At 43.3% G+C, this 14,944-nt stretch overlaps 1 protein-coding gene across 2 annotated transcripts; it reads left to right on the top strand.

The window, feature by feature from the left end:
- Positions 1-4,330: 4,330 nt before the first annotated feature.
- On the top strand, positions 4,331-14,509 carry LOC108918294 (zinc finger protein Eos-like). 2 transcript variants are annotated; one of them, XM_029247907.1, is made up of 8 exons: positions 4,331-4,420; positions 8,064-8,118; positions 8,213-8,317; positions 8,471-8,761; positions 9,210-9,377; positions 10,638-10,787; positions 11,153-11,284; positions 13,649-14,509. In XM_029247907.1, exons 2-8 carry the CDS (start codon positions 8,079-8,081, stop codon positions 14,470-14,472), a joined length of 1,710 nt encoding a protein of 569 aa, XP_029103740.1. In that variant the 5' UTR covers positions 4,331-4,420; positions 8,064-8,078; the 3' UTR covers positions 14,473-14,509. The 2 variants fall into 2 exon arrangements, with proteins under 2 accessions (XP_029103740.1, XP_018580930.2); XM_018725414.2 differs by lacking the exon at positions 4,331-4,420 and adding an exon at positions 7,535-7,741.
- Positions 14,510-14,944: the final 435 nt, after the last annotated feature.

A 14,944-nucleotide genomic window follows, 5' to 3' on the forward strand; every position in this document is an offset into this window, starting at 1 on the left:
CTAAGCTATAATATGAAATCAGTATGTATTTCTTATATTCCTTTTATTATTTCTTAGCCTCCAGCTCATTGAAATAAATGCGTGAATATAAAAATACGGAATCTCCATCATAAATCCCCGTTCATTCCCCATTGTTGACCGGTTCCTCCTAAAACATGTGCAACATTCATCATTTTCGACCCACTTTCGCGTTTATTTATCATCTCCACCTTAATCCCCATGGAAACAGCATGTATTTTTTTATTGGCACCATTGGAATCACCAACACAGCATCACCAGCATGGAACAAAAACACTGTGGGACCCGAATATATAACGGCTCCCTTTGGTACGGGGGATGGCACCTATTTATTATTATTATTATTATTATTATTATTATTATTATTATTATTATTATTGTTGTTGTTGTTGTTGTTGTTGTTGTTGTTACTTTATTAATTTTTGCTGCCGTTGAATCAGCACACACCGCTACTGTAATTACTGCTTGTAATTATTAATATTTTATTTATCGGATACCTTTGGATTTGACCTGCAGGATCTGGAGGGCGCGGTGGCGCGGTGGCGCGGCGGGTTTGGTCGGCTCACGCTCTCTCGTGGCTTTGGGGTTCGAGTCCTGCTTGGGGTGCCATGCGATGGAGGGCGTCCTGTCCTGTGTGTCCCCCTCCGGCCCGGCGTTGCCGGGATAGGCTCCGGTTCGCCGCGACCCCCCTCGGGACAAACGGCTTTAGTCAGTTTATAGAAGGACATTGCATGATTGCTCAGTGTTGGAGAGTGAATTTTACACCGAATTGCCTATATTACGGCACGGTATGTAGTGTAAACTGTAAAGGCGAAACAACTCGCCTGCCTTCACTGCCGCGCCAGTTTGAGCACGAATCCGAGCCCATGGGAGCCGAACATGGGTTTACTTTTCGAAGAGCGGCTGAAAGCGAACGGCAAGTTTCACACGAGGTAAGACGATCGATCATCGATGTGGTCCCAGGTGTGAACGCCGCTTCATCTCCAGTTTCTTCTCCTCCTCCGGCCCCCTGGCTGCACAGCTGAGCATGAGGCGCGATTACAGCCCAAGAAATACACTTTATTTGTGATTACATGATGGACTGAATGAATGCAGTTTGCTTTGTAAGTATATTTTGGAATGTATGTTTGAAAAGCGCTGTTATTAATTCGCGCGCGGTTTCCGTGTCAGTTATTGACTTGGTTACAAATGATTCATCTCGGGAGGCATGCACTGCAGTACGGTTTTAGATTTTTTTTTTCTCCAAATGTAGTTTGTTCATCATCATGGGTGTGAAATACATATGTTGTGCAAATGAACTTTCTTATCTCTTGTTTTTCCCTCGATGGTGCGTAGTCAACTATGTAATGAAAGAGCTTAAATACAGTTGATTTACAACAGTCGTATTTCTCACTCCCCCCACCGCACATTTTGTTCAAGGCAGCACCACCTGTCTCCAAAACTGCAGTCTGCGCAGTCAAAACATGTTCGACATCGTTGAATAGTCACACATTCAATTTCTGCTTTTAAAATATATCATGTGATAATGACTTGTGAAGTTCTTTCAGTTCACATTCATGGAAATTTAATGCATGGATTTTTTTTTAACACAAAAAGCCTTATTGAATATATATAATTTAATCTGTATATTATCGACCAGGTAACCCTGACATGCTACTAACTGGTCATAAGACACCAGTTTGTTCACCTTGATTGAACTTAATTACGAATAGCGCGAGTTCTGCATTAAATGTAATATTTAATACGACTTATCATTTATGGCCGACCACAATATAACTAAAAAGTTGCGAAGTTTTAAATATAAAGGTTTAAAATTAACATGCATATCTCATCGTGATCATCTTATTTGTGATATAGAATCAAATAAATTATCAAACACATTAATTCGTGCGAAATTTTAGACGAACACCCTTGACAGGTACGTTTTAATATTTATTTTCAGTCGCACCTTCGGACTTTACCTTCTGTTAATGCATTCCGTCTGTTTTATTTGTGTTCTACAGTCAGACTTATCGAGCAATCTCTCGTTTTGTCTTCAATATCTCCTTAAATAGATGAACACAGTGTCACAGTGCGTGAGTAATAACTTTCTCTTTAAAGACACAATGAATGATGTCCTTAGGTGTTAAACTTACATGATTAGTGGAATCTTATCAGTTGTAAACTCTTCAAGGCTCAAATTCAGCTGCTCTGAACCTGGGTTTGTTATTTCATGTTGATTTATCTTTTGCTCTCAAATCTCAGTCTCTCTCTGACTTTATTTTTCCATCTGAGAAACAGAGGGATTAGGCGCTTTTTATCCATGTGGCTTTTTGAGGGTTACTGCAGTAAAACTGATGGCTGTGTATTACCCTAAAAATGGGATGTTGCAGGAGTCGAACCACTGTATGTCCAGTCCACGGTTAACTGGGAACGCTACTGTCACTGTGAAAAGTTAACATATAACACAAGATCCTAACACTTTGCATTGGCTTCCCGTTACATTAAGAGCTGATTTCAAAATCCTTCTGTTCTGACATGAAAAGCTGTTCATGACCTCGCTCCACTTCACCTCAGGGATTCTTCAGGTACTTATACCATGTATTCCGGACCACCCCTACATGGCATATGTATTACAGCTCCTAAAATCATTAAGGTTACCGTAGGAAGCTGCGCCTTTAGCTACAGAGGACCCAAAGTGTATTACATGAGATGCCCCACCAGTCAGTCATCACTCATTTCTGTATCTTTTGAATTGCTTTCACTCTACCTAATGCAATCGCGTTTGTTTACGTGCTGTAATAAAAGGTACCCTGTGGTGGCACTTGGAGCCACCGCCAGCAGCATTGCTACCAGAGTGCTCCGGATCTTCAGAGATCTTCTGAGATGATGGACCAAGTGCCGGACTGTTCTATATCATTTACCTAGTGAAGGGATGGTCAGCTGGCCTAAGTCACTGTGACTAATGTGCTGGCAGACCAAGGTCCCCAAGAAGGTTTACAATGTCTGGATTTGTGTCAGTCTGGAGTTTTTGTATTCCTTTCCTCAGTTTGCGGCCAGATAAGAGAGATCTTTAATGAACTTGTTCTATCTATCTATCTGGTTGGTTGGTTGGTTGGTTTGCTTGATTGGCTGTTTGGTTGGCTAGTTGCTAGGATTCATTTAGTTTTTTTTTTCAATTTAAACTTATTTTATGACGTTTTTGGTTGTTCGAGTTATGCTGGTAAATACAGTTTTATGCAAAAATATATGTTGAATGTGATGGTTTGTCTTCTATTATGAGTCTGTGTTCCCGATAGAACCCTATGTAAATAAATAAATTGTATGGTATGTGCTCTTATATTTTTTTCCATTTCAGTGTTGTATGAAGCAACATTTTGATTTGTATTAATTGTAGGAAACTCAGTGCTTAATTTCCAGATGAATTCTACTATCTATTCGCTGACATTACATTGTTGCCAGCATGACTGAAAAAGAAAGCTATATTCTTCATTTGTTCCTTTAATTTCATAATATAAAACCATAATACACACTAACGGAAGCGACTCATCCCACTGTATTTTGGAAAGTTTTTTTTTTTTTTTTTACGGTTTTAAAGTGCTACTCAGCTACTTATAGCGCTGACCCTGTGTTCTTAATTGAATTGTAGTATGTACAACATATTAGTCACAAGGAATTGACCGAAAGAATAGTTAAAAAATAAACTGTCTCAGAATTCACAATCTCAAAATTTAGTTAAGTCTTGCTTACACAGAAAACACGCGGAGCAAAAATACCAAGTGAACTTTTGGAAGGATTTAAAGATTATGTCCTGATGAGGGACTTAATATTAATATCAATAACAATAATAGGATTTGGTCCTTTTATCAGACTTTTTTTTTTTTTTTCCAAAGCGACGTACAATTCGTGTAAAATTGTTTTGGCTGCTGGTATTATTACTTACTGTACATAAACTTTAAAGCTGCCCTGTACATTTAAATGACTTAGTAACACTGACTGACGGAAAAAAAAGAACTTGTTTGTTGCTGTTACTGAAACATGATTACCTTCCATAGCTTAATGGTTTCATTTCAAGTCAAGTGTCGTGCACATCCCAGCCAATACTCATTTCCTGCTTATGATTCAAATTTCTACATCGAAGGCATGAAGAATAAGGGAGAAATAACACACTACTTTGTCACACCGATACGATGCACGTCTGCGCTAAAATGTCTCGCAGCCTCGTAGTCTTATAGCCGACAATAGCGCAGACATTTCCTGTCGCTCATCGATCGCTGCGGTTCGATTAGTCCAGTCTGTGTCAGACCGGAAGTTGTTTGTGGTTCGTCTAAATGTTACCGGAGATGCTGCCGTCGCCAGATAAAACAAGCCAAGAACCCAAGACATAAATCCGACAGTCGGGGCCTGTTGCCTGTCTTGGCAGGTAAAGCCGGGTCGAGGAAACTCAAAACGGAGGGTTTCAGAGAGACGAGAAGGGGTACGAGTGTCCGTCTGAAGCAGTCGACGATATTAGGCGGCAGGTCTAGCTAGTGAGCCTAGCGCATCGGTCGGGCGGTGGGTGCCATAGCAACGGCGCAAAAGAAACATAATTCACTCGGTGACAGACCCGATAACATGTCGCCTAATGACAAAGCGTTCAGTCCTGTGCGAGATTGCCCAGCCCGAAGCATTTGTCATAGTTTACACGATGGTGGGTTGATTTTGCGAGGCTGTCACTCTTTGTCGGGGATTGAGGTGTTGAAGTGTGGAGTGGAACAGGGCACGGTGTAGCCTCCTGCGATCACTCTCTCTGTCAGCCCAACCCCCCCTCCGTCTGTCCGTCTGTGTGTGTGTCTGTCTGTCTGTCTCTGTGTGTGTGTGTGTCTGTCTGTGTGAATTCCCTTCATCGTGACATGATCCAGTCCCACACAGGAGCTCTCTTCGATGGGGTTAATACTCACCTTGGCTTGTTTTCACTGCAGCTCACACTGATTTTTTTTTTTTTTTTTTTTAAACATGCTTTCAGTCTTTAAACTGTCACCAAGCTCTGATTATGGTAATGGTGTAAAATACTTTAAAACAGTGCTTTACTGCTCTAGAATGGTGTGTGTGTGATGGCAGTGGAGTGGTGGTTTTTGAAAGTATATACTGGGTGCAGAAATAAACATTAGACAGCTGTCCTGTACACTGTATGGTTCCTTATTTCAAGAAGCAAGGTCGGGTTTGCAAAACAAGATACTGAACGACTGCGTTCACGCAATATTGTCGGTGCTGGTGTATGACAAGATAAATATGAATAAAGAGTAAATGTATTATGATGATCATTAATAAACTACAGGACACCCCCACGCTACACTTCCCCTGCAGCCAAATCCTTATTAATCTGCTTAGAATCAGTAGTTAACATGATGTTTAAGTTTAAAACTAGATTTGTTTATTCATTTTTTGACTAATTTGTTTGCATGGTGCACATTGATATATAGATATTATATATATATATATATGTCCTAACCAGTCAACCACTTGTGTGCCTTAGTTTGTAAGTTATATTTTGTATAAAGAGAATCTAATCGTTGACAAGATAGTTACTACCTTAAGACTTTTTGATATTCAAGTATTCTTCTGGTGTATTCTAGTTGACATTATATCACTAGTAGAAAATTTGCCTGCTTCACAAAATATACTCTAAGGCTGGCTAATTTACTATTAGATGAGCCACTAGGTGGCATAGTGATTAGAGCCATCACTTTGCTAGTTGAAGGTTTCTGACTTGAATGCCCCTCCTGCTGTGGAAACCTTGATAAAGGTAGTTAACGAAATCACATACGTTTATTATTACCTAGTATTTAGCCGACACCTGTGTCCGAGAACGTTACAATGCTAGTTACAACACACTAAACTCCCTACTATCGTTACCTCAGTTAGATAGGGTAGATAAGTGCTGTCGATTTGAATTCAACTCATGGTGACCATTCGCCTTTCTTTCATGGCAAGGGAGGGTACAGAAGGGGTTTACCGTTGCCTTGTACCACATGTGTTTGGATTGTGAACACGGAGAGAACATGCAGACTCTACGAAGACCAAACCCATGATTTTTCTAACACTGTAAGCTGCCTTTGACAAAGGTGTCAGTTACATGGGGCAACAGGTAGTAAAGGGCTTCAGTTTGCTGTCTTGCACTTGAAGGACCCAGGTTCAAATCCCTCCTCCTGCTGTTGAAGACATGAGCTTGCCTTGAATTGCTCCAGTAAAAATTCCCCAGCTGTATAAATGGGTAAAGGTTGCTAAGCAGGTTAACGGTGTAAGTCGCATTGGAGAAAAGTTAATAGTAAATTTTAATAACACTGTGGTATATTTATATATATTTTGCGAATTGTCCAATATTAACTCATACTAACTCAGTAATTCGTGTTTGCTTGCTTGCTATGCAGTAGAAACAGAAACTTTTCTGTTAAGTGAACACAACTAAACATGATGCAGAATGATCTCTGCTAGTAAAGCACTGTAGGAAAATAAGATGCTGTCCCCCGGGTTTCCATTCAGAATGTGTGTCCTGAAATGTCTACAACTTGGTTTGAGTGTTTTCCACACAACACCGTTTCTTGCCAGCTGCTTCGGTCGAGGGGGGGGGGGGGGTTGCAGAGGGAGAGCTGCCTCAAAGTTTCCGTTAGATGCTCTGAGCTGCTCTGCAAGGGGGAACTCTCCGTCTACCTTCTCAGTTTCTGATTGGTTGGTTTCGGGTTCTTTAATCGTGTCTTTTTTCCTTCCTCTGCGTCTATTTCTACACTTAAATTCCTTGATCTCACGCATCCCTTTTCTTCTGTCAGTCTACTGTATTCCCCTCTCTTTTTGCTCTTTGTCAGCTGGTGGTTAGGAGGATTACAGTATTTTTGCTGTTTGCGGCCCAGAGCACGGTTTGAATGTGTCATCCGCTAACCAGGCGACTAGATACTCCCTGGCAGTCGAACAAAGTGGCATCATTCCACAGAAGGAGCAAAGGACAGTCTGATCAGCCAAGAGTGCCTTAGCTGCTTGCTCTGTGCAACTTCTCTGGTGAGTCAGGAGGAGTCTGGCAGCTACCGGTCACTAGCCGTCAGGGTCGCATTGTTCCTCCAATCAGGGTTGCGCTCTCCTGCACAGAACCAGTTGAGCCAGTCTGAAAAGAAGGCTGAGTAGGCGGGTACGTGAATTGTTGGAACACACATCAACTGCCCTCTCATTCCCGGTAAGCAGGTAGGCGTTGCAGAAGCCAAAGCTGACACACAATTGGAAACAGCTAAACTGGTGTGAAAATAGTAGGGGTGGTAGGGGGTGGCAAGTTTGAAAGAACTAGGAGAAACACGTAATGATGGGGCTGATCTTTTGCTCTCCTAATTTAGATGCTTTAAATGGGCAGCATTTGATTGGTGCAAATGAGTTATTTTTTGAATAGTCCCATCTGCAGAGTGCCCTACGAAGTCTCTCATGTCCTTACCTAGGACCGATTTTTGTGTTTCCTGGGTGTAGGCAGATGACAGGAAGGAGGGTTTATGAAGAAATGAACATTGTCTTAACCCCTATATATACACCGTGTTCTGGTTTAATGTATGTAAGGACAACTGAGGTGCATGAGGTTCATATAAAAGACAAGGTCTAAATCGAAGGCTTGAAAGACTGAGATAACAGATAGGGACGAGCGAAAAGTTTGAAACTGTGAGGCTTAGGTTTGGGAATTTTTATTTAAAAGTCGGCATCAACCGTTATGGACCGTATTCAAATTCTCAAAGTAAGTATCGTCAATCCGCGGACCGTTTTTTCATTTATTTGAAAGACAAGGGGGCAAAATGTAACAATAATAACCAAATTATTATTTTTATTAATAAAATTAATAAAAATAAAAGTATTAATAATAATAATAATAATTAATATCAATAATAATTATTACTATTATTCTTGGTAAGGTGATGTTTTTGAATGACAAAGCAGACCTACAGGCACACCTTTATCCACACACACAGCGGAGGTCAATGAGTAGAGATTTAGGAGTACAGGGAAGAAGATCCCCGTGAAGAGCTCCAGCTCTTTTTAAATGTCTGTTTGTCCCACAGTCAGCTGGTGTGAGAATGGATGCTGACGACTGCAATGGCCGTTCCTGTGTCTCTGGTAAGAGTAGCATGTTGGAGCGGCGTTTGTGCTTGAACTTTTTAGAGTAGAACTTTATTCGTACGAGATTTCAGTGATTTGTGCGTGTTTATAGGCAGTGGAGAGTCATCGATGGAGAGGGAGTTTTCTGGGGGGCTAGGGGCTCCAACTGTGAGCACTCCCAACAGCCAGCACACCTCTCCAAGCCGCTCCCTCAGCGGTAAGTGTGGCTGGATGCAACGTGTGTAACAGCTGCTGTGTTTACACCTGCTGCATATGCAGAAGACAACTGGTGGAATTACTACAGATAATGTGTCGTGTGTGTTGCGCTGAACCTTATTATTACTCTGCCTCTTGTGCTGTCCCTCTCCAGCAAACTCCATCAAGGTGGAGCAGTACAGCGATGATGAGTCTGGTCGCATGGCACGGACAGACAGAGCAGGAGAGCGGGAAGAGGCCTGGAAGGATGAGCGCGGGGAGCGGATGGAAGAGGGCGTCCCGGAGCTGGGTGGTGGACCAGGTTGTGGCTACGGGGAGCTGGCCAGCCCTGAGCCTGTGTCTCCTGGAACGATCCGCCTGCCCAATGGCAAGCTGAAGTGTGACATCTGCGGGATGATCTGCATAGGTCCCAATGTACTTATGGTACACAAGCGTAGCCACACAGGTGAGGGTACAGCCATTCAGGGGACCATTGTGAGGACTGAAGAATTCATTATTGCTGTCTTTATTTGACATAGGGCATCCGTTCCGATCGCGTCACACGAAAAGAAAGCGCCCATGTTAAGCTGCTCCTAATCTGAGCCGTATCCAGTTTGGAATCAAAAGGAATTAATCGTGCGAACTTTGTGCTGTAGCTGGGAGAAAAAAATGAGAGTGGGGAGATGGAGAGATGTAGTCACAGGGTGACACATTGGGAGTTTCACACGGGCTGGTGCTAAGGAAGCCTGCATGGGATGTACTGAAGAACAGTATGTGTGATTGCGGTGGAATTGTGTGGCATAAATGCAGGTATTTTCTCTGGTAGTGAAACACGGGTGGTTAGAGCGTCAGAGAAAGTGTTTGTGGAGGAGGCCAACATGCTCACTGACCGGTGTAACTGTGTGTAATCCCAGGGGAGCGGCCATTCCAGTGTAACCAGTGTGGCGCCTCCTTCACCCAGAAGGGGAATCTGCTGCGGCACATCAAACTGCACTCTGGGGAGAAGCCTTTCAAGTGCCCCTACTGCAGCTATGCCTGCCGCCGCCGGGACGCCCTGACGGGACACCTCCGCACCCATTCTGGTGAGGCCCGTGCCAAGGAGCTGACAGTAACTAACCACCAGCTTTAACAAAAGGATCCGCTACAGAATCCATTTGGACGGGATTGTCTGCTGCAGAAGTCAATTGAAAAGGATGTCGCTCCTTATAACATCTGGTCGTACTGCTTTGAAAGTAGGGGATGAAGAATAGAAAGGTTAATGATGGGATAAACTCGAGAGGGGTAAACGGAGTGGGTGGATATCTTACCTTTTGGTGCTGAACTGAACAGCCATTTGATTGTGATTACCACAACCGCTGCTTACCAAGTACAAAATGTGCTGAATGACATTTAAAATCTATAGAAACAGGAAATCCTGTTGATGTTTTTGACATTGTAGATGAAATTTTTTCTAGAATTGATCGTCTTCCAATGAAGTAGAAAAACCAACTTAGGTCACAGCTCAAACTTGGGAGGGCCATGGTTGGAAGTTCATCGATTTAAAAAAAAAAAAAAAAAAAAAAAATGAAAGGAAACGTAAAGCAGGGTAAAGATTGCGGGTTTGCAATGGCCGTCTCTTGGGGCCTCCGTCTTGGTGGGGTGCTTTCCTAGTTTGGTGGAATTAAGAAGCCGTCGTGTGGTGAAGGAGAAACAGCGGTCGAACGTCACAGGCGAGCAGCGTAGGACCATTTCGGAGAATCTTAAGGTTAGGGGAAATCTAGTTAAAAGCGGAAGAACGTAGATGACGAGAGTTCCGTCGGATCGCTGCATTGACAGCTTCTCAGGAATTTCTTTTTAATCTAAATGGTTTCTGATAAAAGTGAATGAAAGGCATCCATTCCTATTCTGGAGTAATTCAACAAGGTGCAAAAGAATCGTGCTGTGATTTTAATTCTTGTATGTTGGGTTGCCCACTGAAGAATGTTAACCTGTACATTGAATAATTTTCTTTATCGCCCTGGCAACATTTCAAGTTGCGTGATTATATTGTAACTGTTATCTATGCTATATTACATCTCGTAGAGTAAAACCATGTCTGTTGTTGTTGTTTTGATTCTTGAATCACACTTGTTATATAAGCTCAGATTCCATCTCCTTTTAGGTAAGCTTCTTTTAAACAGTTTAGACATTAATTCTGAGTGTTTAGCTGACATTTTAAGTGTTTAATATTTTTCATAGTCCAGGAATGATGCTAGATGCAATGAAACTGCATTTTGTGATTGCCTGGGATTGGCCTCCTGCTCCCACTGGGCTTGTGAGCGGGTTCAGGTTGTGAAGATGTCTTCTCTCTACTTGTCCCTCAGTTTCCTCCCCTGTGGTGGGAAAGCCGTACAAATGTAGCTACTGTGGCCGTAGCTACAAGCAGCAGAGCACTCTGGAGGAGCACCGGGAACGCTGCCACAGCTACCTGCAGAGCCTGGAAGCACAGCCAGCCCACAGCACTCAAATGCAGGGTAACTCGCTAGCTGAGGATCAGCCGGCCCACGCACACAGCTCGCGAACCCAAGGATGTGCCTTTGTCCAGCTGCTTAACGTTCAGCCTTTGGTTAATTTGGGGAAGACTTGTGTTTTTTGCTACCTGGAAGAAATTGTGATTTTGGCTTATGAATAGGTTAGAAAAAGCTCTGTGTTTGCTGGTAGTTTGATAGGTAATTTCTAAGTGTAAGTCTTCACCACTTGTGCACCATTGTGTTATTACTAAAATAACAAACATGTATTGTCTAGTTTGCAAACAATTAAACCAGAAGTATTTGTTTCTGAGGTGTTTCAGCACCTTAATTTCTTTTTTGATGCCGATATATTGTTGTAAAATGTGCAGGTGAGGAATTGCGAGACTTGGAGTTAATGCCGGACTCACTGATCCAGCCGTCTGTGGACAAGATGACTTTCATTGACAGACTGGCCAACAGTATCACCAAACGGAAGAGGTCCACTCCCCAGAAATTTGTTGGTGAATATTTCCATATTAACATTTCATGCAAGGTTGTTAAAAAGACTTTTTTGCTGAATTCTGTGTTTCTAATAGTGCAGTTAAATCTTTTTTATTGTATCAAAACTTTTTTAACCTAAAACTTTCAACTTCTGGAATACAGTATACATATTTATTTTATTTGCATGAAATATTGTGAACCTCTTATGTATGAGCAGATTGTTGGCGCATTTTTTTTGTTCTCTGGCACATTTATTTAAATTCTTAGATCCATTATGAAGATTCTAAAGGAGATCCTTAATTTCCAGTGGAAAAAATGTTAAACTCAAAAATTTGAGTATGATTCTCATGACCTTTCCTTTTCACAAAATGAAATTTATTCTATATGATTAAATGGACAGAAAAGGCAAATGATACTGCATTTCATGTCAGTAATGGATACATAAAATTCAAGACGTTATCATCGTTATATTTGTTAATATCGCTGGACACTTTTCTACAAAGCAAGTTAATGTTGTTAAATTTGCGTAATAAGCTACTTACAGTGATTTACCCATTTACGCACCTTGGCAATTTTATAAAAGCAATTCAGTGCAAGTGCCTTGCCGAAGAGCGTATCACTGGAAGTAGGGATTTCAACGCGTGTGTTTTGATTGCAAGTCGTTGGTTCTAACCACTAAAATACCCGCTGCACCCAAATGACAGGCTAGGTTACGAGCATTTATTTGTTTCAGTAAAACCACAATTTCTTAGCATGTTTCAATGATTTGAAATAATTATTATATATCATGATTCTTGTTATTATACATACGGGGATTTGATTATGATTTCCCAAAACAGTAGCACAAGCTAAAGTCGGTGCCTTCATTGCCCACAATTAACAGGTGATCCCTTTTGTTGACAGCTTCATCACTTCAATGATGCCTCATTCTGTGTCAACTCTAGAGAGCAGCTTAATAAGGGGAGACTTGCAGAATAATAAGAGTTCATTTGTAAGAGTAATGCTTGGAAGAGTTGGAATCTGAAGGCCCCTGGTTAGAGTCCTGCTCCTACTGTAGTAGCCTTGATCGCGGTACTTAGCCTAATCTGAGTCGGAATACCATCCTGTAAAACTAGGAAACCATTGTAAAGTTCCTAACTGCACAAACCTGACATTATAGGTCACCTCACTCCTTCAACGGAGTCAGTCATGTGCGCAGCGAAACACATGCCTTTGGCCTGTGATCTCGCATTGGAGGAATGCCCAGTTCAGGAAATTGCAAGTGGCTCGGAAAAATCTTTAAAAACCTAAACCTAAACTAGACTGATACGTTGAGAGCCTAATGTGGACTTAATGAGTAAACTTCTATGCTGTATGTAAGATAAAAAGTGTTGTTGAGTTTCTGTTCACTTTTTTTGCTGTTGTACTTCACTTCTTGAGTTGTACAAGAAGGGTGTGATTATACATGTTACTGGGGTATTTAATAGCCATCTTATAGTGTGAACCCAGTGTCGTTAACTATTCTTTTTCTTTAGGGTCAAATGTCCTCTATTGCTGTTAAATTTTACTCATATTTTCTCCCCTTCCACAATAAGATGCAGTAGATTAAAACAATGTGAACAATTATAGATTGACTTAGAAATTATGAATCCTAAAGCATAGTTTTTTTTTTTTTTTTTTTTTTTTTAAACCTGGGGTCCACAGGTAGGCGTCAGAGGTCCATGAAGTGCAGGCTTTCTGTGAAAAATAATACAAACTGCCTACCCTGGAAAATGTTTAAAATGAAATATTACTGTGCTATTATTGCCTGTGACGCAGTTCTATGTGACAGGCCCCGCTGATAGTTTAGCAGTTACAGCTGCTGGCTTTGGATTTGAAGGTTGCCGGTTCGAATCTCACCTACTGCTGTAGTACAGCAAGGTACTTACCTTTAATTGCTCCAGTAAAAGTTACCCAGTTGTATGAATGGATGAATAGTCGTAAGTAGCTTAACACTGTAAGCTGCTTTGGAGAAAAGTGTCAGTGAAATGAAAAAATGTACATTTTTCAAGGAAGGGTTCTAACTTTTATACTTTCATCAGATTCTTACAGGGGTCTGTGGCCTAGAAATGGTTAAGAACCTCTGCTTTAAAGAAATGTTTGGTAGCTCAAGAGGTGCTATATAGGCTCTAAATTGGCTTGTGACCGACATTATTTGTATATATAAAGTGATAAACATATGTGATTTCTACAAAAGCATATTAATCAGTCTCAGTCTGGGATAGTTTCAATGTACTAGTGACAGCAAGGAGTACCAGTAATGTTAGCAGCATCACTGCAGCTGCACGCTGCCCTGTGCCTGATGCGATTGTAGTGGTATCGGGTGTCCCGGCTAATGTCGTCCCGGTTCGACTGTCTGTTCACAGGGGAAAAGCACATGCGTCTCAGCCTGGCTGATGGCCCCTATGACCTCAACACTGGCTTCGACAAGGAGGGGGACGTGCTCGGTGCTCAGCATGCAGGGACGGACCCTACCAACTTTGTGGGGGTCGGAGGAGGGTACCTGGGGGCACCTGCGGGAGGAGCCGGAGGCCCAGACTCCTTTCGCCCCCTTCGACTTCCTCCCCCTCACTCAACCTGCCTTTCTGAGCTCACCCCGGTCATCAACTCTGTCTACCCCCAGTTGGCCCCCCTGAGCGCACGGCTTGACTGCGCAGTTAGCGGTGCGGGTGTAGCCAGCGGAGGCCGGGATGCTGGCGAGGGCCAGGAGGATCAGCTCCCTGGGCGCAGTCACGCCCCTTCGCCCAGCAACGGCTGCCATGACTCCACAGACACGGAGAGCACGCCAGAGGAGCAGACTGCAAATGCCGCTGCCATTGCCATGGCCCCCGCCCCTGTCCATGCCCACAACTTCAACCACCATTCCGCCCTCCCGCTGTCACGCGGCCATGCCAAAGAGAGGGACGGGGAGCGCGAAAGGGAGGACGGAGGGCAGCCCCCGGCCCCGACGGCACCTGGCTCCCCTGCCCCCAAGGAGGCCCAGCGGGTGGTGGACGCAGACGGACGGCCCGTGCGCTCCTTCCGCTGTGAGCACTGCCGCATCCTCTTCCTGGACCATGTCATGTTCACCATCCACATGGGCTGCCACGGCTTCCGCCAGCCATTCGAGTGCAACATCTGCGGTCACCGCAGCCAGGACCGCTACGAGTTTTCCTCCCATATCGCCCGCGGTGAGCACAAGGTGGGCTGAGGCAGCGGGTTGTGAGTTGGGTGGGAGCCCGGGGGGGGGGCGCGGGTGGGTAGGGTATTTTCTGTTATGGCTGTGGTATATTATGCTTGTCTTTGAGACAAGGGTGAGTTGGGTTTGGTCTGCACCATAGTAAGGCCAGGGTATGGAGGCACTCATTTTGTGACAATGTGCATCAGATAAACTGGTGAATATAAAAGAACTGTGACACGGAGCAGTGAACAAAAACATTGTGTCATTAGAACGGGGGGGAGGGGGGGGACAAACCACGCGCGTCCATTGCACTCCCAGATTGATTTTCCTAGTGAAACGCTGCTGTTTTGCCTCAGAAGTGCCTTTCCCTACTGCGGTTTACCTCGGCTTTGTGGCGCAGGTGGAAGCCTGGAGCGCAGAGCTCAGTCCCACGACGCCCCGAGAACAGAGCGGTACGAGCACCTGTTTGAGGGGGGGTTCATTCGAAGATGCCCCTGCTGTA

Source organism: Scleropages formosus, chromosome 22, assembly GCF_900964775.1.
Source record: "Scleropages formosus chromosome 22, fSclFor1.1, whole genome shotgun sequence".
Taxonomy (NCBI): Eukaryota; Metazoa; Chordata; class Actinopteri; order Osteoglossiformes; family Osteoglossidae; genus Scleropages; species Scleropages formosus.